Source organism: Accipiter gentilis, chromosome 34, assembly GCF_929443795.1.
Source record: "Accipiter gentilis chromosome 34, bAccGen1.1, whole genome shotgun sequence".
NCBI classification, from domain to species: domain Eukaryota; kingdom Metazoa; phylum Chordata; class Aves; order Accipitriformes; family Accipitridae; genus Astur; species Astur gentilis.
In genome coordinates, this window is record NC_064913.1 from 15,116,514 (window position 1) to 15,142,855 (window position 26,342).

The 26,342-nt window shown below is 36.7% G+C and overlaps 1 protein-coding gene across 2 annotated transcripts in view; it reads right to left on the reverse strand.

Annotated features, from left to right (window-relative positions):
• Positions 1–26,342, reverse strand: part of ANKS1B (ankyrin repeat and sterile alpha motif domain containing 1B) — a 427,589-nt gene that overhangs the window by 289,219 nt on the left and 112,028 nt on the right. For both annotated transcript variants that reach the window (XM_049792403.1, XM_049792402.1), the window contains exon 10: positions 12,516–12,681. In XM_049792403.1, the coding sequence (XP_049648360.1) occupies positions 12,516–12,681 (166 nt within the window). The remainder of the gene's footprint in view (positions 1–12,515; positions 12,682–26,342) is intronic.

Here is a 26,342-nt window from a genome sequence, read left to right on the forward strand (position 1 = left end):
GGAAAACTACACAAGGAGCAGGAGAAATAAGGAACGCTGTTAACATCCTAACTTTCTACAACAGCTCAGAATGTTTAGATGATCCTAAGATATGTGTATTGCAGTGTCTAATGATTAATCGTTCAGAGTTGAGCAGCTTTATCACCTGAAATTGAGAGACCAATCAGGGGAGAAATTAATCTTCCACAAAAGACAGTTCTTTGTGTGATTCAAGACATATGTATATTGTATTTCCAGTGTTTCTGAAAACCAGTTTAGCTTTCTTTATAGTACTTGAACTTTATTGCATTATAGACATAAGTGAAGTGAAACACTAACTCTTCAGCAATGGATCTCTCAAATTTTAGGACTCAGTTTCATCTGAATATAAAATAGGACAATATGCAAAGTCTTGAGTATAACAGAATAAAAAGTATGAAGTCAAGGCAACTGGTTCCTCCCCACTTCTAATCCGGAGAAAGATTCAACCTGAAAAGCTTTGGAGAAAATTCAATTTAAGGTTTGTAGAAAATTCACAGGTGCACCAGGAGGCATATAATATTAGGTAAATGCCTACTGAATATCTCCATGCAGTGCTATACCCATTACACAAGCTTATATTCCTCTAGAATATACCAGATGCATGTCAAATGTAAACAAATGAAGGGTAAGATGAAGTTTTACTGTTACCGGTAATATCAGCAATTTGATGGTTTTTATAGCAATCTTACATCCTATATTTATTAAATTATTGCCACTTATAAAAGGTACTATCACTTACATCTGCTCAGTTGTACAACAATCTCAGCAGCATGTTGAAGCATGGATTACTTACTAGAATGGACTATGGTGTATATGGTCTGTGTATATTTCACTCCTGACTCTAAAGTACTTGCAGAGGATGCCACAACTAATAATCATTTAACAAAGAAAAACTCAAATCCTGCTAAAAAATATTTGCATATAAGCTTTAAAATGCAAATACCTCAAAATAATTATGTTCCTTTGAATGATTGTCTTGATTTGAAAAAGGGGTTTTGTGTGACAGCATGCAGTCAAGTGTATAATGAGATCGTTCTAGCTAGTACTCACACCAGGATGGATTAAACTGAGTGTTGGTCAGAATGTGTGCACTTTGATGAGCACTCATTTGCAAGAATTGCCCAAAACTCCCATGAAAGCTAATTTTTTTCAACTGTACTTTAATGAATAATAGTAAAAAGCAATGAAACATCAGAAAATGTTTAACATATGTCAAGCAGCAGCCTTTTCCTCTCACTTTGCAGAGAAAACGTAAGCTAGTCCTTCAGAAAGTGGAATTACTTTAACAAGATAAACTTGTTCACTAGAACAAACTGGATGGGTGGAGACCTGCATGTATTTTGATAAGGAACTGGTCACGTGGTATCAGTCATTCCCATGTGCTTTAGCTTCAGAAATGACAGAGTATTTTTAAGAATAACATTCCATTGTTAAGGATGTTACCAGAGATGTTATCCAGAGGAGCATAAGATGGGGAGCAATTATCTTAATTATATACTAAAAACCTCTTAGAGGGATGATAAGGTTGTAAAGGAAAGTACATTAGAGCTTCGATATGTAAGAATTGACGTGGCTTGTGCAACCTCAATTCAGCCTCCTGTGCATGTACATTCTGAAGAAGTCTTTAATTATAATGCTGTTTCTCCGCAAGACCTCTGCTGCATCAAGGACGTAAAGGAGTGGGGGAAATGGACAATGGAACAAACCAAATTATGGCACATTACTCTAGAAATGTGACAGGAGAAGTAATATTATAAGATGAGAGATGTAAAATATTTTCCCTAAATAAACAGAAACGCATATGAAAATATGCTCACATGAAAATATCCAAAGGGAATGTTAAATGAGAGTTACTAAAGCTAGAAATTTTTAATTGACAGATCTATCTAATTTGTATCCAAGAGTTTAAAAAGATCTGGCAAGAAGTTATCTCAACAAATGGTGCTGTTTCTTAATAGCGCTTGGAATATTGATAAGATTTGAGAAGACTAAAAGGAAGCTAATGGAGTAACTTTAGTAGTTACAGGCTTTCAGCCTGACATCAGGAATAATGAATAGCTGATATGGATCACCATTAATAATAAATGAAAGGCGCGTAAGTCATGCAAATGGGTATTGCCTCAGAAACTGGACCTTATTAGTTAACCTGTTTTTTTTAAAATGAAATAAGTTTGTTTAATACAAGTAAATAGAGTTAATTTGACATTCATTTTTATAATACATTTGGGTTATTAAAATTTATTAAAATGGTCTATGTTTGCAACTGAGGTAATTTTAAAAAGTTAATAATGAATGGTTCCAGATGTATGTGCATGAGAAATATCCACTGTATATATCACTCACTTGCTCTTTCCAGACTACCCAAATGAAGAAAAAAAAAAAAGTAACAGTTTTATCCATATTTACCCTACAAATACCACTGAGGGTAGGAAAAGAGTCAAAGAGCCTGTATAAACCTCATTCCTCTTAATACTCTTCATTGGGATTCTGAAAACTGCCAGTTAAATGGGCAAGAATCAGTCAAGAAAGTACGACACTAGAAACAGCTATCATAGAATGCTTCCACTGCCTCCTTCTCAGTTTGTGATACAGAAATTAGGTTTTTCCTTTGCTGAATAAATTCTGCTTTTGCCAAGAAGGGAAATAAAACCAAAAAAGCAGGACTTTTTTTTATTCCCAACACAGCAAAGAGTCAATTTTTAACATAGTGGTTTGCGGTTAGAGTCTGCCACTCAAGTGATGGCAGATCAGAGGATTTCCATTTTCTAGTTATTGTTTAATACTAGAATTTTATGACAACAGAAGTTTGTCCAAATACAAAATCACTGTTTAAAATATAGAATAACTAAGGCAACAGCTGTGTTAGGGAAACCTATGGCTTTATCTCACACTGCCCAGGACTGCTTAGAGTGGAAGCAGACAGTGGATGAACTATTACTGAAATTTTTTATGATTCATCTTCTCTCATTTATTCATTTTTCTGTTAATACATTTATAATTTGAGTCACACACTAATGAAAATGGTGCTTATTTTGCACCACAGGAATTAAATTTTATTTTTCATCTTCCTTTGTAATTTCTATCAAGAAAGCTGATTCTCCCATCGTACAAGAAATTGAAATGATAAAGAGTGGATATGTTTTCTTCTTTAAACATTAGATAGGCGATATATGCACTGTTGGTATAACTCTACTGACAGCAGGCTACAACCATACCAAGAAAGAATAAGGAACAGGACCTGTATACATAAAGTGTATATGGATCCCCTGGATCTGTTTCTTAAGTGATATCAGATACCGATCTTACCCGAACTACCTAGGAATGAAACTTAGCCTGAAAATGCTTTCTATGGTGGTCTCACTCGCCTCCTGAAACCTACCCAAAGACAATTAAAGCGTGTCATAGCTTTCACATGCTGTCAGAACGTGATTTTAGGGAGGTAGCTAACTGGGCAGAAATCAGAGATGCGCACCGCGCTGACCCATCTACAGCCGCTTCCAACTACAACAGCATTATAACACCTTAAGAGCTATCCTCTCCCGATTTTCGACAAAATCAGAAGAAAAGGGAAATATTCTCACAGACAGTACCTCATTTTTCATCTTATGCTACAAGACACACATTTTTCCTTATCTTACATCAATACTTAATTGACTAATTCCTAATTTTAATAAAGGCCTTTCTTTTGGATGAAGATATATACGGTGAAAATCTAACCCAGCTGAAATGAATGGCAAAACATGTTGTAACATCCATGAGGTCAGGAATTCATGCCAGCCTCTGAGACTCAGATCATTCAAACACCTACTGGTCAAAATCGGGAGGTTGATAACACCTGTCAACAAAATAGTAATCAACACAGGACCAGAAACACAAGTGAACGGTGGTCCTCTAAGTGCTATAGTACTAAAAAGGCTAATAAAAAGCATCCTAATTGTACTCCAAGAACTATGATAATATCAGAAATACAGGAAATGGGTATGAAAATGTCATTATGCTAAAACAGAACTCCTGAGCTGCCCATATTTTGGGGATTTGTACTTAAAAAAATAAAAAGGACTATAAAATGCCAGAAAAGACTTAAAAATAGAAAATAAATTATAAATTTATATTACAGGAGCAACTACATCAGCAAGCAGTATCCAGACATAATTCTCAGAAATCTTTTCTTTTACTTTTTTGAAGGGTGCTTAAAACAAGTACTAGCTGTACTAAAGAAAAAAAACCCAAACAAAATGCATGATAGGAGAGCTATTATATATTTTATTCTTCCATCAGCACTTCCTTAACCTTTATTAAAATGCCATGTGAAATTAAAAAATCTGAACTGCAAACATATGCTAGTGCATTAGACAAAATTGCTTCTGATAAGAAGTGTGCTCTCTGTCCCGTGGCAGTAGGAATGACAAATATGAAATGTGTCATCACTGAAACTCAGTCAGGAGAAGGTTAGTTTGGTTTCTAATACACTATGTTCTGGCAAAGATTTGTATCTTGAAGCTCTGTGATCCTTATATTTTTATAAATTAACCTGTTAAAACAAGTAAATAGAGAAATTCCGTACCACAGCCAAATTCTCTCCACATGGCTCAAACACAGGTGAAAGGAAGACAAAGAAGAGCAGAGCAGAGAAAAAAGTATGTACAGGTCTTGTAATTAAGGCTGGGCATTACATTTCACGATGAATAACTTATTGACTGAAAAACACAGCTGAAAACTGGTAATTTCCAATTTTCACTTTAAAATAAATTTTACTAAAAAGCAGGTAAATAAACAGCAAAACAAAAAAATATTTTCAGCTGGACTAAATATAACATTTACTTGAAAAATATATCTGTTTTTCAGTTCAACTACTTCAGGTCTTATAACCCTCATAACTTCGCTCTCTTCTTACACAGAAAGAGAAGCATATTCGAGCACAGAACGTAGATAGTGTCATCCAGATTTCTATAGAGACCAGTATGTCACATGGATGCATACGTACCGAACTAAGACAAAATAACTTGAACATACTGCGATACGGAGTACACACCTTTGGAAGCCCTCCATGCAACCCTTTACCACCCTTTGGAGCCCTTGAGCCACCATGACAAGGCAGTAAATATAGACACGCATGAGGGCAATAAGAGATTTTCAGAATCATTCAGAGGCTGCCCAGAATTGCTTCTTGAAGAGTTGCTGGAGAGCTCTGACTTAGCCAAAGACAGTATGTTTTGGGTTCCTCCGTCTTGACTTCAGTTGACCATGACTACACTGAGGTTGGAAATGAGAAGCTGCTTAATCATTAGCACAGAAATCAGTGGTCCTGAAACAGGCTTCTACTCAGAGTAACAGGCAAAAAACCCCACCTATTTTTAAGATGCATCTTGAGAGGTTTATTAAAGGAACTACACAAAGGCTAGAACCTAGCTTTTCTCTGTTTAAGGGGAGGATCCTCATCACGTCAGGGCACCGGGAGATTCTTTTAATTGTTCTTCTCATGGCCTAGGAATCTTTTTCTGTGCTAAAGGTAAAGGGGGATTAGACTGTATAAAACAGCCTGAGAACTGGGAAGCTTCACTTAATAATGGGAGCGTTTCTCTAAGGCCAAAAATTACTTAGAAGAGAAACCACTTGCTGCCTAAGAAAGACTTCAGCTATCAGGTTGTTATGGAAACACGAGCCTCTTTTGTGAGTTGCCTACTCCGCTAAACCGACGCGTGGCTCCCATTACAATCCACACCTATGCTTTGTGGTCCTCATTGACAAGCTCCGAGTGGCTCTTCACTTCTCACTCAACATACAGATGAATTATACTTTGGAGATATTTTCTCCTTGAGTAATAGATGGAAGAAGAAGGGACATTGATTGTCATTCACACATCAAGTCAGGCCCTGAGGCACTAATAAGCTTTGCTGGCCCTGACCAGCCTTCTGAGGTCCTCCGTTCACGTTCCCCTTCCTGGAGACACCATTTTGGCTCAGCCTGGAGCTTTTAGTTCCTGGCCGAGCTATGCCGAAGGACGGCCTGTCTTGTGCTTATGCTCATGCCCTGTGCATCCAGACCCCAACTCGTGGGCTGACTTTCCAGCTTGACCTTGGACCTGGTCTTGTCATCATGAACCTTCCTGGCCATCACTGGACCTCATCCTGAGCTGCACATTGACTTTCTAGCTTGACTTTAGATCTACCTCATCAGCACAAACTTGCTTGATGATCTGGGCTCTTGGCTGAACCTGGCCGTGATCTCTAGGTCTGCCCTGCTCTTGGGTGGTGAGATAGGGCCCTGACTAGTGAGGCGCCTGCCCTGTCAGCTACGGTAGTCCCCTTTGCTCCTGCCTCTCCGTCCCTGAGGGAGCAGCTGGCCCCACACCACCAAAAGCTTTCACGGACAATCAGTTGCTGCAGAAACATTGGTGTCAAATCAGCCTAATTTCATAGACACTAGCTATTGTCAGATGGTTCTAGACCAACTGTTATATATTGCAGTCACGCTGCTTGACAAGAGACTCCCTCCTTTATTATGTTGTTCTCTCTACGCAGCCGAGCTGATCTTTCTTGATCACTGGAAGTAGTTAATCCTGAGGAGTTAGACTGTGGGTCATGTGTTTAAGTGCACTATATCCTGCTATCTCTGGTTTGAAAAGCGTGCTTAAATGAAATACAGCTCTACTAGCAGTCCTTCTGCTTGAAGCAATGGAAAGGTTAGTGCATGATCCTTCAGATCAATTATAGTTTTGAAATGATGAAGCATGGGTGTCTAAGGCTACTCTTGAATTCTATTCATCCAGGCAATTTCGTATATCTGGCAGTGTGTAGGGTTCCTTTTTGTGGCCACTTTGCCCAGGTTTGCTTATAGCTAGGAAATAGCACAAAAGGGAAGGCACAAATTCATTAAACAAGAAAAGATACACTTGCTATCTTAGTCTCAATCCAGAGAACTGAAATGTCCAAATATTCAAGACAGATGCTGCGAGTATTTGTTACTAAAGTCAGTCAGAAACTAATGACCTGACAAATAGCACTTTATTTACCAAGCCAAGTATTTAATGATTTTGGGAACTATGTAGAAGTTTCATATTTTAATTTTGATAAAAATGTTAACACAGCTAAGCTATTTTTCAGTTCAGGTTTCTAAAGAATTGTCTCCTGGATATCTGTATGAGACTACTGACAGAGTGTTATACAGTAGACACAAGAATGCAAGCAGAGGTGAGCTGACACACTGGCTACAATTTTTCAGGTTCATTTTCACTGTTATGACAGGAGAGGGATGCCAGGCTGAGAAAGCAAAATTCCCCTAACATTGCAGTAGATAGGCCAGCTTGGGGACAGTTTGACATGTTGCAATAACTCAGTGACAAGCATTTTTTGTTAGTTTCCCTGCTGTGATTATGAGGATGTAAGAAAAAGGTATCATTAATTACAGATTTATAATCTTGCATGGTCCTCCTTACAAGTTACTGGCATTTAAGTGCAAATTAAATAATTTTTCTAAATAAAAAAACCGTCATGACTGACAACAGCAAGATTTCTCCAAAGTACATTTAGCTGAGTAGATGACCAGAATAGCTGCTAAGATATCTCTTTCTTTATGTTTCAACTCTTTGCCTTGTATTTGCCTGCTACAGGCTAGTGGCAACACATCACATATCTGAAGACATTTTTATCCCCTTGACAGAAGACATTTCTTTGATGTACCCACACAGAGTAATTGTACCAGAGCTAGCCATCTTTAAAATTGCCAACTTGGGAATTGCTGACTGTGGTGGCTGAGAGCTCAGCATAAGTGAAGCCCCTAAGTATTTACCCCTAAGTATTTATCTCAGGTGGATTTTGCAGCCCACCCTGAGCTCTGCGTTGCTATAGCTGAGCTGTTTCCAGAGTTGAAGATGGCTCACTAAGGTCTCCTCAACCTGCAGCCACAGTAAAGTAACATAACTGCAAAAAATAGCTCCTTGATCTAGAAATCTCTTATCCAAGGATGGTTTTCATGCAGTTTAGGAACAGCAGTGTCTCTTCCTGTTATTGAGATTCTGTATTAAAACCTTTGTTAATCTGCATGGACAGATCAACTTTCCCAAAGGAGGATTATTTTTTTTTCCCCACTAAGTTATTCATGACAAACAGAGTTTGAAAAGTCCTCTCTAATTCTTAATGACACTCAATGAGACCTAAAAATATTGTAAGTAGTACTGGTCATCACTCACTATTATTAAAAATTTAGCATGTAGACTGCCACCTGGTCTCACTCCTAGGGAGTTTCTGCAGTAGAAGATAGAGGGGCAGACTGAAAGAGATATGATCTCTATTAGCTATGGACACACAATTAAAAAAATATATTTATTAACATTTCTTCTGTAACGTAGCTCAGGTTTCATTCAATATTTCTGCTAAATAAAGTGTATGACATTATGAAGTATGGTATGAAATGGCCAAGCTACCAAGGATGCAAGTTAAGCCTGTAAGGGTCTTCAACATCATAGGCTCAAATGCAGTATGGTGCTGCACCTAAAGTTCTGTTAGTAGTATTCTAGACACTAGAAAACTGATCAAAAACACACTGTCGTGGTTTAGCTGCTGCCAGCCACTAAGCACCGTGCAGCCTCTCAGTCCTCCTCCAGCCCGCAGTGGGATAGGGAGGAGAATCGAAAACAAGTAAAACTCACGAGTTGACATAAAAACAGTTTGATAATTGAAATTAAAATAATAATAATAGTAATGAAAAGGAAGATAATAAAAAGAGAGTGAAATATAACCCAAGAAAGACAAGTAATGCACAATGCAGTTGCTCACAACTCACCAACCGATGCCCAGGTAGTTCCCGAGCAGCTATCCGCCCCTCCCAGCCATCTCATCCCAGTTTATATACTGGACATGACGTCACATGGTATGGAATACCCCGTTGGCCAGTTTGGGTCAGCTGTCCTGGCTGTGTCGCCTCCCAACTCCTTGTGCCCCTCCAGCCGTCTCACTGGCTGGGCATGAGAAGCTGAAAAATCCTTGACTTGGTCTAAACACTACTGAGCAACAACTGAAAACATCAGTGTGTTATCAACATTCTTCTCAGACTGAACCCAAAACACATTTTACCAGCTACTAGCAAGAAAATTAACTCCAACCCATCCAAAACGAGGGCACACACTAGCTTCATGAAGATACTTGACAATGCCTACTTTAGCACTAGAATTATCCAGTGCCTTGAGCTTTAGCCATTTATTAAAAGTTTACACCTTTTCCAAGATGATTTGTTGCTACAGTTCACAAAATTTAGTTATATCCTTAAGATCAAAAGGGCAATACTAATGCATACCTTATGAACCAATAAAATTTTATGGTTATTTTTCAAGGTTAAATATATCATGTGATTTCTTTTTTTAACGGAAGGGCAGTCTGAAAATTAAAATGACTAGTAGAAATGTCTCATTTAAGGAATGAGGATACTGTTCTGGAACAGCCCAACAGAAAGATTAGTAAGATTGATCCATAAATCAATTCATTTATGAAATTAATTTTATGAGATTGATTTATGAAATTTTAAATCCAAATTTATTTTACTTACCAGAAAAATTTGTCTCAGTGCAATATTTCAGAATATTCCTATCAAGTCTTAACTGTTAGTTTAAAAGCAGAGATACTGAGACAGAGATGCTAACACACTCTGCCAACCTTGTCCTATCAATCTACCGCAGAAACAAAGAACAGCTGAACTTGAACTGAGACACACATGCAGTCTTTTTTACTCTTAGATTAGTCCTAATTAGAGGCAATTATTTTAACTGCCAGCATAAACCAATAAGGTAACTGTTGTTCTTCCCATATAAACCTAATTTCTTGCAAACAGACATAACATTCACACAACATAGGATTTCAGAAGTGGAAGTAACGAACTTTATGACTACTTTTATTTCCTTTCTGTTCAGTTTTTCTTCCTTGTATCTAACAGTCCTTCACCATTTGGTGCATGGAGTTCTCATCCTCTGCTTTTCCCTACCAGTTCATATTATTTTTAATTTCCTGAATCTTATTCTGGGAGAACTACAGAGCAGTCTGGTTTTTTCCCCAGTAGATCAGAGAATGGTGACTGACAAGGTGACTGTTCCCAACCTGTTAGGAGTTTACTGGCAGGGCAGATAGTAGTTGGAACATGCAGCTCTACAGCTTGAAAGGCCAGCCGGAATGACCTTTCCTCTCAATACAGGAAAGGAGAATTTTCAATCACTGTGTGCAGTCAGTCTCACTCCTACTGCCAAGAGGTAGTAATGCCCCAGACAGTGGGGAGAGCTGATCAGAGTGTCCTACCACCCAGGGAAAGGAGACTGACAGATGCAATTTTATGTTCAAAGTGCTGCCTCGTGCTCTGAAATGAACTCTACACATGACATAGTACAGCAATCTGAAACAGTATTCCCAAAGTCAGCGTGTCTCGGTGATAGAAAAACAGGGAAATTCAGCAAAAACGGCATGCAAATTTGATATGTTTTAAATGAATGATCTCTGTAATCATACATAACTTATTCAAGCAATAAATCTGTATGAACTGAAGTGGTAGGCTGACATGCACATACAATTATGCATAGTGTTAAGTACCTTATAACTGTGAGCGACATGGTTCATTTCATTTGGGCCATTTGTAGTGTAACAGCCAATGTGATTACAGATATGGCTTACAAGGCAGACCAGTTAGATAACTACGACATTTATAGCTTAAAATAAAATCACATTTTGGAATCTGCTTATTTATAGAGCCAAATGTTCTTCCCAATCAAATGTCGAGGAGAAGATCATAGTGGTATATGGAAAACTAAGACAGAAGGAATTATAGCACATTTGTGTTGTGAACTCATTGACCTTGCTATTATAAAGATGATGGGTGCCCTCATGAATGTCCTACAGCTTCCTTGGTTATTCTCTGGGCCTCTGATACACACCATATTTAACCGTACACAAAACATATTTCTAGATTAAGATCTAAAAATGTCCTTTTTAGGATCTGTTTCTCATACTGATCTTAATGGACTTACTATGCCCAAGAAAAATGCCTATGTTCAGCAGACAGCACACTTCCAAAGCCTGGTATTTTAATACTAATTACAACGGAAAGCTTTGTAGTTGAGCCCTATTGCTACGGAGGCAGATAATGAACTCCGTTGGCCAATTTAAGGGGTAGGGGTATGGCAATTTCCCACGGCAATAAGTATGTTTATGGTGATTAATCAAGTAGAAATCTGAAAAACAAGGATAATTTGGCATTTTCTTGCTTTACTGAATGACAACCCATAATATTGTCCTGCAGAGTCTGCTAATTTTTAAGATTATCAGAGCCAAAAAGCCATCAACAAAATAAACCTTCAGTTACACAAGTAGTCATGCTGATGTTCCAGTCAGATTCTGGTCCACTCTGTGCAACTATGCTATAAAGATGCTATCCTGTTTTGTGCAACCTCTTAGATCACAGTTCATAATGCAGGTTCCCTCAAGTCTTCTTTAACCCAAATTTTATGGAGAGGTGGGAGTTGTGATCCACTCCACCTCACCTTGCAGATTCCAAAGCTGTATCTGGATATCTGGCCCTTATATACTCTGCCTGATATAGCTCTGGCACTCTTCCAATACTAGTTCAGCTGTGAAATCAAGAAGGTGCTTCCCCTTACACAGACTAGATAGGTAACATGATGTTAGTCAACAATCATCTGTCATTCTTGTATATTTCCCAAATCATGATTCATAATCAAGATAGCACAGGTCAAAAAGTCAATTGCCCACTTCAAATAGGTCTGTGCTGCTGAGAACTGTCATTTGTCAAAGCAGACTCTCAGTCCAATTACTTAACGTGAAATGATTATATTCTGAAGTTCCTGTACCAGGTGGTGACTAATGAAGAGTTCAAACAAGGGTAATGGAAGAGAGCATATAATTTTGGAGAACATAAACAGTCCTTACAGATAATATCATTCATCTGACTCAGCATAATTCTATTGTTTTTTAACTATCGTATCTCATTGCTATTCAAATCTGTATGATACAAAGAGCAGTCTGCCAAATGGTCATTTAATATTTCTATCAATTCTCATTCACTGTTTCATTTTCAAAACTGGAGCAGATCTTCCTTTATGTAACATGAAAATACAGAGTACTTTAAATTTTGAATTAGTTGTAAAATGTTGTTGCTAAGCATTTCATTAAAAAAACAGAAACAGGTTAGTAAAGAGATTGCTGCAAAAGGATGGGCTTAAAGAAATTGGATTTCTAATTTGGCTTTTTGCAATCTTATATTTATCTAGGAAGTTATTTAAGCCTCTGCTTTGTTTTCCCTTACATAGCATCTTGCTGTTAATCTTTATTCTGATATTAAGCTCTTATAGTGGCTATAGAAGACTATAATTATGCTGTGATAAGTAAAGAGAGTAGCGTATTCTTAAAAATATAAGCCTATACCTTCTACATATAATTCTATACCTTCTGTAACATTACACTTACACCAAAGACTATGTAAAGGATTATTTGGCGATTTACCTGGTCTTGAGGAAGGAACTCTTGCTATCTCTAAGGAACAAGGTTTTTTGGTCACTGCTATGTCTATCGAATCACAAAGACTGCTGTCATTTTCTGAAGGAACTGCATCCAGAGGTACAGAGGGTATTGCTTCCAATGCATAACCTCTCTTCTTTGAATAAGATTCCTGAAATGGAAAAAATTTAAGTAGGTAAGAGAGATGTTTCTCAGATGACACAGGAAAAGATCCAGGTTAAATAACTCTGGCTAGCAGGGTTTAAAATTCAGCACATTAAATACCATGTTCTGCTGAAATCCAAACTGTAACAGACTGGAAGAATTACTTGCATGCTAGAAGAGAGCACTTGTTTCTTTAAAATTTTCTGCAGTGCAGTTCTTGTTTAGTTACAGATATGTCTTTATTCATCAAACTATGTATTTAGCAAAAGCTCCAACATAAATGGTCTTGCCACACCTGCTTTGCTAGATTTTAATTCAGGGGATGTCTCTTATTCAATTTTTTAATTATATTTCATGAAAGTAACAATTACATTAACCACTGCAATTACATTCTCTCTGGGGATGGTTTTACAATATGTTTATATTATATAAGAAAGGTAAAGATAGGCCATCTACATTTTGGTGGCAGAATCCCAGGTTGAGAATGAAGACGAATTACTGCTTTATATTCGAGTGAACAGCAATAATGGCACAAGATCCTTTAACAGTGATACACATATATAGTGAATTCCCATCATTAGCAAATATTGAGGGAGGGGAAAAAGGGAACTAGTCAGAAGTTTTGCTGGTACATTAAACTGTCCAATCAAGCAGACTGTCTCTGCTTTAGAACATGAGTAAGAAGATACTATACAGTTTCACCGGAGTTTCTTGATTTGTGATTTATTTTTTTTAATCCCAGCAGAAAGCAATTGCATGGGCAAAGACATATTTCCACATCTTTCTTACATTGGACATATGGAAAGTCAAGCACCACACAAATCAAATGTGATGTAATAAAACCCAAAAGGCCAGAAAGCACCCTGACAGTTAGATATTATCATAGCACTACTCAGAAAATGATTCCAGAATGGGATGACTAGAACAGGGTGTGGAATAACAATTTCTTCAACAAGAACTCCTCATATTACCCAAGGTTAACCATGGCTGTAAGATAACAGTCCCTTTTTTAGGTAAATGATTTAGACTGTTAGTGGATTGTTATACTACTGAACTTTTTGCAGTTTTTTCTGCTCATTGTTTTGTGACCTGACTTTTTATGAGTTCACAATCTGGTAATAACTCAAGGCCTCTCAAAGGATAGGTTTGAGATCGCAGCAACAGGAGCTCCACTTCAAAATTCTACTTGATAACTTCAGTAGAACCAAATTTTAAATCCTAGGTTAAACCACCACTGAATAAAGAACTTGAAAATGAATACTGGAAACAGTGAACAGGGAAAAAAATACAAAATATACAGAATACTAACAAGAATTTGTAATAAAAAAATGACTATGTACTAGCAAACAATACAAGATTAGGAGCCAGTGTTCAAAAAACATGCCTAAAAGAGTAATGTGATTGTGTCTCTACCTCTTTTACCCTTTCCTGTCAGTCACAGTATAAGCTCTCTGCATCAGCAATCTTACTGGTATGTAATAATAGTAACTAGTTTCAGCTAGCAGACTCTAAAGATGTAACAAGGAACTTGAAAAGTTTGTAAGTGGGCTTACTGCAGCTCCAAACACAACTTTTTAAACTTAAGTGATCTCATTCCATAAATGAAGTCAATAGAAAATTGTTTCTGTAGCCCGCATCCTCAAAAAGAAAAGAAACATGGCTACTAGTAAGAGTACAACTGAAATCAAGTTTACAAATACACAGTTTTATCACTAGAATAAATGTGCATGAGTTGAAACCTTAGGTTTAAATCAGAGAAGACTTTAAAAACCTTGTAGTTTATAACAGCACTGTTAACTCTGTATTACATTCCTGCCGTTTTATCATAATAAATATAGAAAATATTTCTCCCTAGACTGCGATGTGTAATGTGGAGGCATCAAAGCAGCTGAAATGCAACTGCAGAACAAGAGGAGGATTCCTTCCTACCTTGAAAAAAAGGAATTTCTACCTTGTCCATTAAGTCTGCTGTAAAAAGTCAGAGGCAAAAATTTATTTACTAAAGCAATGACTAAAACAGCAGGCTTCAGTTTAATCCTTGTAGATGCAAGTTTCTATAAGAGTAAGTCAGAACGCCAAACCCCCAGTAATAGTAGATCTGCCTAGAGAAGCCCATGAATACCACGACCTTAAGATTGTCACCAAAGTGAAACCCCTGCTCAGCTCCTGAATTCAGCTACATTAAAAAAAATTAAAAATTGATAAATGAAACATAAGAATAGACAACAGATCCTACTTTATGTCTATGTCACTCAACATTCTGTCTACAAAGGCAGCCAACAGCACTGGCTTGGAGAATAGTGAAACCAGCACAAGACCAGGACAAGCACGTAGCAGGACTTCTACAACCCTCTGAGGGTCCCACACTTCAGAATCAAAAGGTGCTGACTTTGTTTTGCATGTCCACCAATCAAACTCTCAAAAATTACCTTCTCAAGTTGCCTTTACAGCACACGTCACTTTACAGCTTGCATGCACCCCATTTTAGCTATCTCACCAAGCTTCAAATTCCTAATTCTTGTACTTCAGAAGGCAACGAATAGTTGTTCCTTACTTATCCTCTCCTTCTGATTTCACAGTCCTCTGTCACACTTCCCTTGTTCTCTCCTTCAGGGAATGAGAAATTCTGATCTACTCACCCAGCTGTTTCAGGCTTTTGACCATCCCCGTCACCCCTCATCCTTTCAGTCCTCAGTGATGTGACAAGGATCAGATTTTCACATGGCATTCAAGGTGAGGGCTCACCAAGTATTCATACTGACATAGTGATCTTCCCTCTTTTGTACTCTACTCCCTTCCTAATTGCTTTTAACTTCCAATTTGATCTGCTAAATGTTATTCAACATTCTGTAATTAACATTGCAAGAATATAAATGTCAGAGAAGAATGAATAAAAATGATGGGGTTACTGAGAAAATGGTTGGAATGTAAATTACTGACAAGTAAATTCTTCCCAGATCTCTCCCTAATAAAGCAAATATGATAATAGTATGCCAGGCAGAACTTAAATAAGCTAGAGTCAAAAAAGAATTGCTAATACTTTAAAAAGTCTGGAATTCTATCAACTGATTAAGTGAAGACGATAAGCCTCAATTAAAAACTGCACAGGTAGCAAAAAAAACCCAAACGTCTCAAGTAATGTGAAGTCTTCTGGTTGCTGCAATGTGTTCTCTATTTTGCAGGTACTGAGCATATTCTAGAAATTTTTAAGCTCTAAACTAATTTAAGTTAGATGTTCACAGATGACAAAATTATGTTAATATCAGGCATCAAGCAATGCAATTCTGTTTTTTTCTAAGATTAAAATCTCTTCAGCATTCTTCTCAATAACATCAGTTCTGTTGTCTCACCTCACCCACTGCAAAGAGCAGTAACTCTACAGTAATCCTACATGTCCTAGATATTTTCATCTGCATAATAAAACCTTCTAGAAATACTCTTCCATTATAGTTGAATAATCTTTAGTCCCAAAGTCAAAATAATCCTAGTTTAATTTTTTTTTTTCTTAAATTAGAGATGATTCCATCTTGAATTTCTGTAAAGTATTCCAAAAAGTTGAAGATGACACGTATAACTGGCCACCACTATTAAGTCAGAATTAGTTCTTATTTGAAATGACAACTTCATAAAAGTAATGTGCTGGGCTGCTGGTACATTAAAATAAGTATGTTTGTGGAAAAGATAAAAATACATACACAATAAAAGTGACAGAAAAAGAGAAGAGCGAGAGCAGGTGAGTCACTGGGAAAGCATTAAAGAACAGCTGCCTGTACCAATAAAATACAAATTAGATTTTTGCCTTGTAGACAGAAGGCCCTTAGCTCGGAGGCCTCCAGCCAGCTGGGTCTCTTCTGAGCCTATGCTTGGTGGTGTAATACCTATCGTATATAATCCAAAACCTAAACAGGGCTAGAAAATATAAGGGGGGTGGGGGGGTGGGCAGGAAGGATGCGATTGTTGATCAGTGGGAATGAATTTGCTTCTAAAAGTATCTATATGGCGATTGCAAATGGTTATATACAAGCGTGAAACAATATTCCATAATACGAGTAAATCTTCAAAAACCGCATGATGTTGAGTTAGGCCTCCTCTTCTACGTTTCTGCCAAGTTTCTCACTACTCTTGCTTCTGTCTTCTGGATACTCTTGCATTCCTTTTAAGAATCAATCTGAATGATGTATGCTCAAGGACCGAGACATAAGCAGTATACACAAATTTGTGTTTGTATGACCTAAGAATAAAATTATAGAGGCTCAGTAGGCATCTAATCTGAACTGACATTCTGACAAGAGAGAATTTGTATTTAACTGAAAGTTCTTCCTATCATCCATCTCCTTTCCTACAGAAATCAGGTCAGTTGAAGTTTTATTACTTCCCTGGAACATGGGACAACACATCAGAGTCAGACATAACTGCCAGAGGAGCAACAGCAGAAAAACTGTTCTTTAAAGATGTACTGTTACATCTCATTCATCACCCTGATAATTCATGTAGGTATGTTGTGTCTCACCAGGCAATTACTAACTTATTTATAACTTATAAATTCTAAATTTATGAACCTCCTGGAGTCTAGGCTACTCGCAGTTGAAGGCCACACTGTAGCCTGTTATTTGAAAACTTACTAGGTCTGGATTTGCTTAAGTCTCTCTTTTGATATATTACTTCCTTGTCATTAAACACTAACTGTCCTCACGATTTATGCAAGACACCTAATAAGAATCACAAAGAGTAGAAGAAATAGTTATTTTAGCCCTAAGGCACTTTTTCTAGGAAGTATGGTGAGCAAGAATGCCCCTATGCATATTTATACTTGAAAACATAAATTAAGGACACTGGTTTAGAAAGAGAACAATTAGGGGGCAGTTTCAATGGTCTTAAATTACATTTTCAGATAATTCAGACTTCAAAGAAAATTTATGGCTATAATTATTGATTATCTGCAAACATATAAGAACAAGAAGTGAAAGATATCCAGGGTTTCCTTTCTTCTGAATAATAAACTTTAAAGGAGAAATATTCTCATAAATGTAGAAAGGAAGAATGCAATTTATCTGCCGCCTTCAGAAAATTTCTTTTTCATTTATATATACAACGAAGGATTACTATTCAATTCTGACATAGCCCTTGAGACCCACCAGGGTATTGTATCTTCTCCCCTGGCTTGGTGCATGCCAGAGGACCAGCATGAAGAATCCAAGTGGCTCTTCTTTCATCATAGTGGGATAAATTCTGCCTAGTTGTTCTTCAGGAGACTACTATGATACTTCTACCAATAAAACTTTGAGGAGTTACTGATCCTAAATGCTCCGTCAACCCAAAACTAATGATTACCATGAGAGTGAGCAATGACTATTGCATTTACGCCATTTATGTCATAGAATTCTAGAGTAGTTTGGGTTGGAAGGGACATTTAAAGGTCATCTAGTCCAACCCCCTGCAACGAGCAGGGACACCTTCCACTAGACCAGGTTGCTCAGAGCCCCGTCCGACCCGATCTTGAATGTTTCCCAGGATCGGGCATCGACCACCTCTCGGCAACCTGTGCCAGTGCTCCACCACCTGCATCATAAAAAAATTTCTTCCTTCTACCTAGTCTGAACGTGTTTGCATCAAACATACTTCCTGATGTTTGTAAACAGACCGATATATAACATTGTTGGATTGGGACACTTCACACTGAAATATTCATGATAAGTAACCAAAGGCTGCTGAGAGGAATCAAGAATTCAAGCAAGAGAGAAGTCCTGACCAGTCACTGAAGAGAATTAGGACAGGTTTTTTGACATGCAGCAAAGTGGTGGGGAGAATGCCCAAACCTGAAGGGTGTTGTGTGACTTTGTCACAATAATGTACTGAGCAAAAACAATTGAAAGTATTTCCTATGTCATCATAACCCCAGAACACAATTAGGTGATGAAATATTTATTTTGACCGCCTCTCATTGAAAGAAATCAGGAATATTACTATAATTTTATGGCTAGTAAAAACACTTTTATCTACTACTAATAATTTAACCAAAGTAATTTTTATAGTATCATGTAATTAGAATAATTTTTCATGAGTCAAACTATGATAAATGTTCACTGTTATGACAGCTAGAAACACTTGAATATGTAATTTGTCATAGAACAGATAATAAGGTTCACTTCATGATATATTACGGAATCTGGAAAATCCCCAATAATCTTATTCAAGGGTAATGAAACTGGAGGATCTACTCTGGTCTGCACAAAATATTTATAATATAGATTTTAAAAGGATATTTTCTTTTACTCTCTCACCAAGCACCTGAAACAGTGAGTTTGCTGTTGTAGGAATAACACATGTCCAGAGTTATCTGAAATAATTCTTTCCCTCCAGCACCTGAAACAGCCTTTGTGAATAAGTTTCAGTAAGCTTTCCACAGAGGTGAGAAAAAAGTTCTTTTTAAAAAACATGTTAATTTGTTGTCCTGTATCTTTATATTGTTAGAAATGTAAAGATTATGCATAATTTTTCAGAAACCATTCCAAAAAGTTAGATCTGCTTTTTCAAACTTTGTGTTTGAAGAAAAGCGAGCATTACTTACATAGCACAAATACATAGCATGTCTTACATAGCATAAGTCTACAAATGTAGATTTATCCTCTCCTTTGCAAATGCATATTTTCACATATCTTGTTTAGAATCTAAAATTTCATATGAAAACTCTATAGATGTCAATCCCCAAAAGTTGAAGGTTCCTACAGAGCTTTACAATACAAAACTCAGTAACGTAGCCTAAACTATAAATGTCTGAAAATACGGGTAAATTGTGGGCATAATGAATGCAGTGTAAGCCTCGGCAGCAGAACAATATCACTATATTTTATGCAGAGTTTTCATAATTCTATCTGGCTGATATTCAGAATTTCAAATGAAGTTAGATTGTTGTAGTCATGTTACATACTTTCCCATGCATACAGCACTCAGGCCATGAAAAAGAGCAGATGCTTCCTCTAATAAATAACTCACTGTGACAAAGAATATACTGCAAGTCTACATAATCTGTTTTATGCAAATGCTAACGGTTGTGTGTGACAACGTAGCATAATACAACAACTGGTTTAATAAATGATTCTTAGTTTAGATGAACAAAATGCAATTACAAACTAGAAAGTAATTTCCAGGTTAAATATCCTCCCATTATTTCACTGTGTTCATCCACAACATTAAACAAAAAACCCATGGCTTGTTTGCATATCAAGCTATAGGAAAATACCTGTTTAAAATAAAGGCTATTATATTAAAAAGATAAAATGAGCTGAAATATCAGCTCCATGGAAACAATACTTCTATGCAAGTTGCTTATGCTCTTATGCCTAGGCTTTAAACACACACACACAGGCAGTTAGCTGAATAGATGGCGCAAATTTTGGTAAATTAAATAAATTGGGATGAAAAAATTAAGAATAGAATGTTATGCATTACTAAGTACGATATTAAAACCACTAATTAATCTTTGTCAAAGTATTCAGATGATATTTCATAGCCAGAACTTCGTATATGAAGGAGGGCCCATAAAAACATTTATTTTCATACAACACTTGCTCTAGTAAGAGATAAAGTAATTCATTGGAAAATGAGAAGTTTGGGCCAGAAGGTGTCTCGGAGGGTGAATGAAGAGGCTCGGAAGAGTGTCACAGTTTCAAGGGCATCAGCTTCAAAGTTCAAAACACACAGAAAAACAGGAGGAAGGCTCTTCTAGTACCTACTGTGGTCAGAAGAAAGAAGCTGCTTTCTACTTTCCCAGAGACTGATAAACACATCTACTTTGTTAGGCTCTGGACTTCATTTGGTAACAGCCTAAAGGTTTGAAGGTGGTTCTGAAGGGACATTTCACACAATATCAATTTGTTACATAATCAGACCTCTTCACTAAAAAAAAAAAAAAAAAAAAAAAGGGGTTTCTTATTTGTAAGAAAAGGATCACAACAGTTTTATAGGAGTGGTATATCTCTTGACTTCCAGTGATCCCAATAGTATGTGACTAACAGCTGACTTTTTTTAAAGTCACCGTTAAATCACTTTCCCCTAAGCCAATAAAGAAATATTTTCCACTTTGGGTTAACATTTTCGAATGTGCCTGAGAGTAGGTGTGAAATACGCACAGAAAGAGTGAATGAGAATTTCTAGTTCTGCCTTTGGATCTCAAGGCAGTGAACCATTCATGCTGCTTCTCCCAGGCGAAAGACCCATAGACTTGGTCCAGCTCTTAAGTTTTGTCTCCTACTCTGGTAGAACCTACCAGACTTAGGTTTCCAATAGAAGCAGTGAACATGAAGTAAAAATAATCCCTCATATTATAGGGATCAAAACCATAGAAAATGTTAGATACTGAAAAACCCTGAAGTGGAGTCAGTATTTACTAGACAGCAAATGCAGGAAAAAAGTTATCACACTATGTTAAGCAGACAGGCTGACATTTTCTCCCATTTTATAGCTTCATTCCTATCAATTACTGTGCCAGTAAATGAAAAATATATAGGTTGCTATGGAGGCGAGAGAGGAATTGAACACACCTAAGTAGGTCTGGAAGGAAAACACATCATCTGTGTGAATAGCAATTTTCACTATTAACAAAAACCAGAAAAGATCCCTAGAACTGTAAACTGACTTGATTGGAGGGCAGATAACATCACTAAAATGAGACAATATAGAGGACATTTTCTTTGAAAAGAAAGCTTTACCAACAGAGTGTGTTAATCCATTATCTGTTACAAATAAACTGTGCATTTTTAGAAAATATTCTGTATCTGCCCAGGCATCTTGTTCTGAAGTCATGTAAATACTTTGACGAATTTGCACAATAGAAACCAATTACTTGATGCCACACCCAATGGATTTAATAGAAACTACAAATAAACGTTTGCTATTTCAGGAAAGGGAATCTCCCATGTTTAAAAGTTTTCTGGTTTGACACTGAAGAAATAAAAATTTAATTGTTTGGTATAAAAGTTACTATTGCAATCGTGTAAGCCACAACTCTCTTAAAAGAAACCCCTCCTACGCACGCTTCCACAGAAAACCAGAAAGAACAACAAAATGGTTTTTTCCAAATATTTGAAGTTACTGAAAGCCACATTATCAAAAATGAAAAACTTTGTTGTGAATCATACCTTTATCTGGTACACATCTGAAGAGAAAATGAGATACAAAATCAACAGAATAACTACATCTTGAAATTGTTCTTTAAAGGTCCCAGGATGCAAGCAAAGTTTGTAAAAGGTAGTACTTTCTGATTAAATAGGAGCAAATAACCTTTGTCTATAGTAAGCATGGTATTTCAGCAGTATGAAAACTGAACCTAATGGTAAAAGACAATCAGAGGGAAAGTAAATTCATACTGTAAATTAGAATTGGTATTTAAAACCTATAAAATAAATTATTCCATTACGACAGGAGAAATATGCACAGTAGTAGTAGACGAATGTCAATACAATGTTATCCGTATCTCCTATGTTCTTAAAGAACCCGGTAATTTTCTATTTCAAACAACATTTCAGAACCATAGTTCTGAATGGGACTCTATGAACTCTGCTGTTTCCTGGCCAAAAATGTGCCAAACCCCACTAACATTCAGAACATGGATATTTAGGTTTATGGATACAAAAAGTTCCATCATCCAGTGCTATCTTATCATGCTACCTACATACTTGGCAATTTTATGAGGACTGACTTGGCCATGTTGAACTCAATTAGCTAAGACTGAAAAATAAGGACAATACATGAATATAGTTACCTAATTCACTACTCATGACTGAAGCAGAAACATTCAGCTAATAAACATGTTACTTCCTTATGGCTCTTTAAATAAGGAATCCCACTGTTTTATGTCAAAGCTCTACTGCTTTAATTGTTACTATAATGATTTCCATGGTATGATAAACTACTTATTTAACGCAAATATTCAGCCTTACTTATTGCATAATGGAAACTGAGAACGTGGAGATTATACAAAATGAAGTGGATAAGGATTATAAGGTAACCAATGTCACATTGTCAATGAAATTTGAACTTAGAAAACTTTCTCTAGGTTCACTGCAAGATTCCAGTTTCAGAACAGCTACCACAAAATCATATACCTATTTGGCCAGAATTAAGGAATCTTGCACCAGATTTGCACTCACACTAGCTGTATGTAATACTTTCACTACAGGTATTCTCTATGAATGCTGCATGACCTTCCTTCATATGCAAACTACTATGTCAGTGTTTCACACAAACAAGAAGGTAAAAATTACATAAAACTCTTTGCCTACTAATGCTGTTGCTCTAGGTTCTGATTCAAGTAATTTCTTATATTTCAACAAATGAGTAACTCAACTTCAAAATAGCAATGGAAATGCTTAAAGTTAACATTCACTTAAGGAACCTGCAAACTCAAGATCCGTTCATAATTTTGTAATGAGGAAACAGAGTTGGTCAAGAAAAGCGATCTGCTACTCAGAGCCTGTGTGTCATGTGGAACCACCTAAAGACAGACAACAGGGAACACTCGCCAGTGGATCTTTCTCCTTCTGGGTCAAAAATGAGATTCTAGCCAGTTCTTTGGTCATACAGTCCTGATGAGAAACAATTGTCCTTAGGAGAAAGAAGTTAAGATAGCTATCCCTTAAGAAGCAGCTCAAACATTGTTTGTGCACTTTATAATAGAACAGTATTACATTCAAAAGAAAAAAAAAAAAGATGCACTCAGTCTGTCCACTATGGAAGTGGGCAGAAAGGAGTGAAGGAAGGCTGCCTGCTTTGTCAGCTGTGTACCCTCTGTAAGTGCCCTGGTGTTTAATTTGTGCACAAATCCGACTCAAAAGCTAGGCATGTAGTCAAACACGTCCCTCTACTTTGTGTCTCACGCTGGCTGGCTTCCAGTGGCTTCTTGTTCAACATAAAAGAGCAATCAATTGAACATCTTCAGAGATGTCCACGCTTTCTCATTGATGCAGGGAGCACAAGCACCCAGATGGGTTTCTGAATGAACTTTTCTGCTGTCAATATTTATTCATCACAGTGCAAAACCAGTAACTCTAGAAAACCAATCCGAATAAGGCAGAATTTAGGCACCTATCCACATACAAACAGATTACAACGGTTTACTCAAAAAGCTTTATCTGTAAATAGAACTTAAGTATCTGCTAAACATAAAGGCTGATCAGGGACGAAGCTAGTGGGTTGTAAGTACTTAGACAATTAGGTAGGCTAAAACACTGCCTGAGAGTTATGGATTCAATTTTGCTAAATTAAAAATTAGGTAGAATTAAACATGACTTAACATTGCCTACAGATTTTATTTCCTCTCCTTTTGCACAGTATAGAACATTGTAAATCAAAAATTAGGATGCTATAAAAGTATAACACCTCAAAAAATAATTCGGTCAACTTGATACTGTCAATTTATTAATTTACCTCAATTTCTTCACACTTATATCCTTTATGTTGAAAAATGCTGCAAAATACAATGTTATGGTTATACAGAGAGACATTTATAACGTGTTTTCTTAAAATGCTATCTCCCTCTTTTTCCAAAGTAACACAACTATTCCGTATATTATTAGTAGTATGACTGTTATTTCTATGTATTATAGTGAGATTTTATGGATCAAGACTGCTTATTGCGTCTGGAAAGTGAATAGAGTATTTGCAATCTACAGCAATACAAATGATTAATACCATTCTAGGTAGAATAACACAAAACATGATGTTCCTCGTTTCCTAGCTGAATTGCCTTTCTGAGAGACCTTAAAGTGGAAAGACTTATTTGACTAGAATTGGCAGACCACATTTTCTATCAATAAACTAGTCCAAAATACCTTATCATGAACACAAGCAACAATGTAGTCCTACATATTCCCCTTTGATATCTCAAAGAGGGACTCTCCTTAAATTCAGTTTCATTTTATTTGACTTCCAATTCATGAGTTCATCCTAATTATGAATTATTAATAGTGGAAAAATCATGACAATCAGGTTTGGATTTTAAAAAGCTCTTGGCCTTAGACTGGGTTTGGATTTTTGTGAACACATAAGTGTCTCCCAATAAAGTTCTGTATGTATGGAAGCCCAAATGGGATTAACCACATTAATGATTATGCTTAAGTAGGCTTAAGTAATGTTTTGAAGGAGGGTTTATCTCATTGTCAGACTCAGTATAATGGATACTGGTAATAAAAGTTTTCAGTGAAATACAACAGCCAGACATGACATTAAACTCAAGGCAGGCAATTTCTTTTGTACAGCAAGAGAGAACTCACAGTTACAGACTACAAAGTTGTTCTTTTTTAAATGCCCAGTTGTCAGTGGGGTGTTTACTTCAGAAGGAAATCAGGTTCTATCAATTTTACAGACTTCTCCAGGGACTTATTCAATAAAGCCATGAATTTCCCTACTACTAAACCAAAGTAAAAATACATGAATCCCTCACAGTTTCCAATATTAACTTGTCAATTATTCTCAAATATTTTTGTACCACCATCAAAAAAACCAAACCAAGACAAAAAACCCCAAACCAAAACAGAAAAAGAGTTGCTAGGCTCAAAAAAAGTCCCAAAATGTCAAGTGCCTTCAAACAGCCCTTCATAGAACTGTAACCTTACCACAGCATGACTTAATAGCTAATCCATGTAGTAAATCCATGTAGTAATCACAGTGCCTAGATATCACCACCCAGCTGATCTCTTAACTCCAGATACCTCCAATATCAGCCTTTTGTCTATGAACTCTTTTCCTCCTCTATCATAGAAACAACAAATACAAAGTATCCATGATGGCTTTTTTCCCCCAAAATGTAATACTAACAGTAAACCCAATTTGGTCAGAATAACCAGGAACTTCTACATAAATTTAGAAGTTTTAACACACTGCTTTAATACTTCTGATATGAAGCAGCTGAAGTTCAAACATGAAGTATTTAATACAAAGTTGAACTTCTTTCATGTATAAAACTATTTGCTATACATTATTGCTAGTAATTTGCTGTGCAATTCAAATTGACACCTCCCCCCCCCCTAATTTGTCAGGCTCTACTGGAAGCAAAAACATTCCCTGAAAGTGTGTCTTCTGGTTACCACTAAATTGCAAACCAGAAAATAACAAAAATAGTATAAGTATGTTACATTAAGATCTCCCCAGTCGATCACTGTGCCATATTTCAGTTAGGAATGTGACAGTGTTCAGTTCAACATTAATTTCTACATGAATTTTAACATCTTAAATAGTAATTAAAGTCCCTCTTGAAAACCAGCATGGTCATTAATACATCTGATTTCTGACATGTATCAACAATTCCAGTATTGTTTAACACCTCACTTCTTTCTCATCCCACTTAGTTTTGCTGTTTCACGATCACACCGAGACAACAGAGACCAGCAGTGCCCAGATTTCCACAGGGCAGGACAGGGATAGCCATGCTTTCACAAACAGCAAGTTACAAACCGAAGAAAATGGAGTCAGTCCTAAAATTTTAAAGAAATTAGCTCATCTGAGGTCACATACCTAGAATTTTACAGAAAATTATAGAATGTAGGTGTTTATGATTATACAAGAGAGATCTCTGGAAGTCATCTCGTCCAAACTTTCAGTAAAAGCAGAGCTATCTTAACCATTAGGTTGCTCTGGCCCTTGTCCAGTCAATTCTGAAAATACCCAAGGATA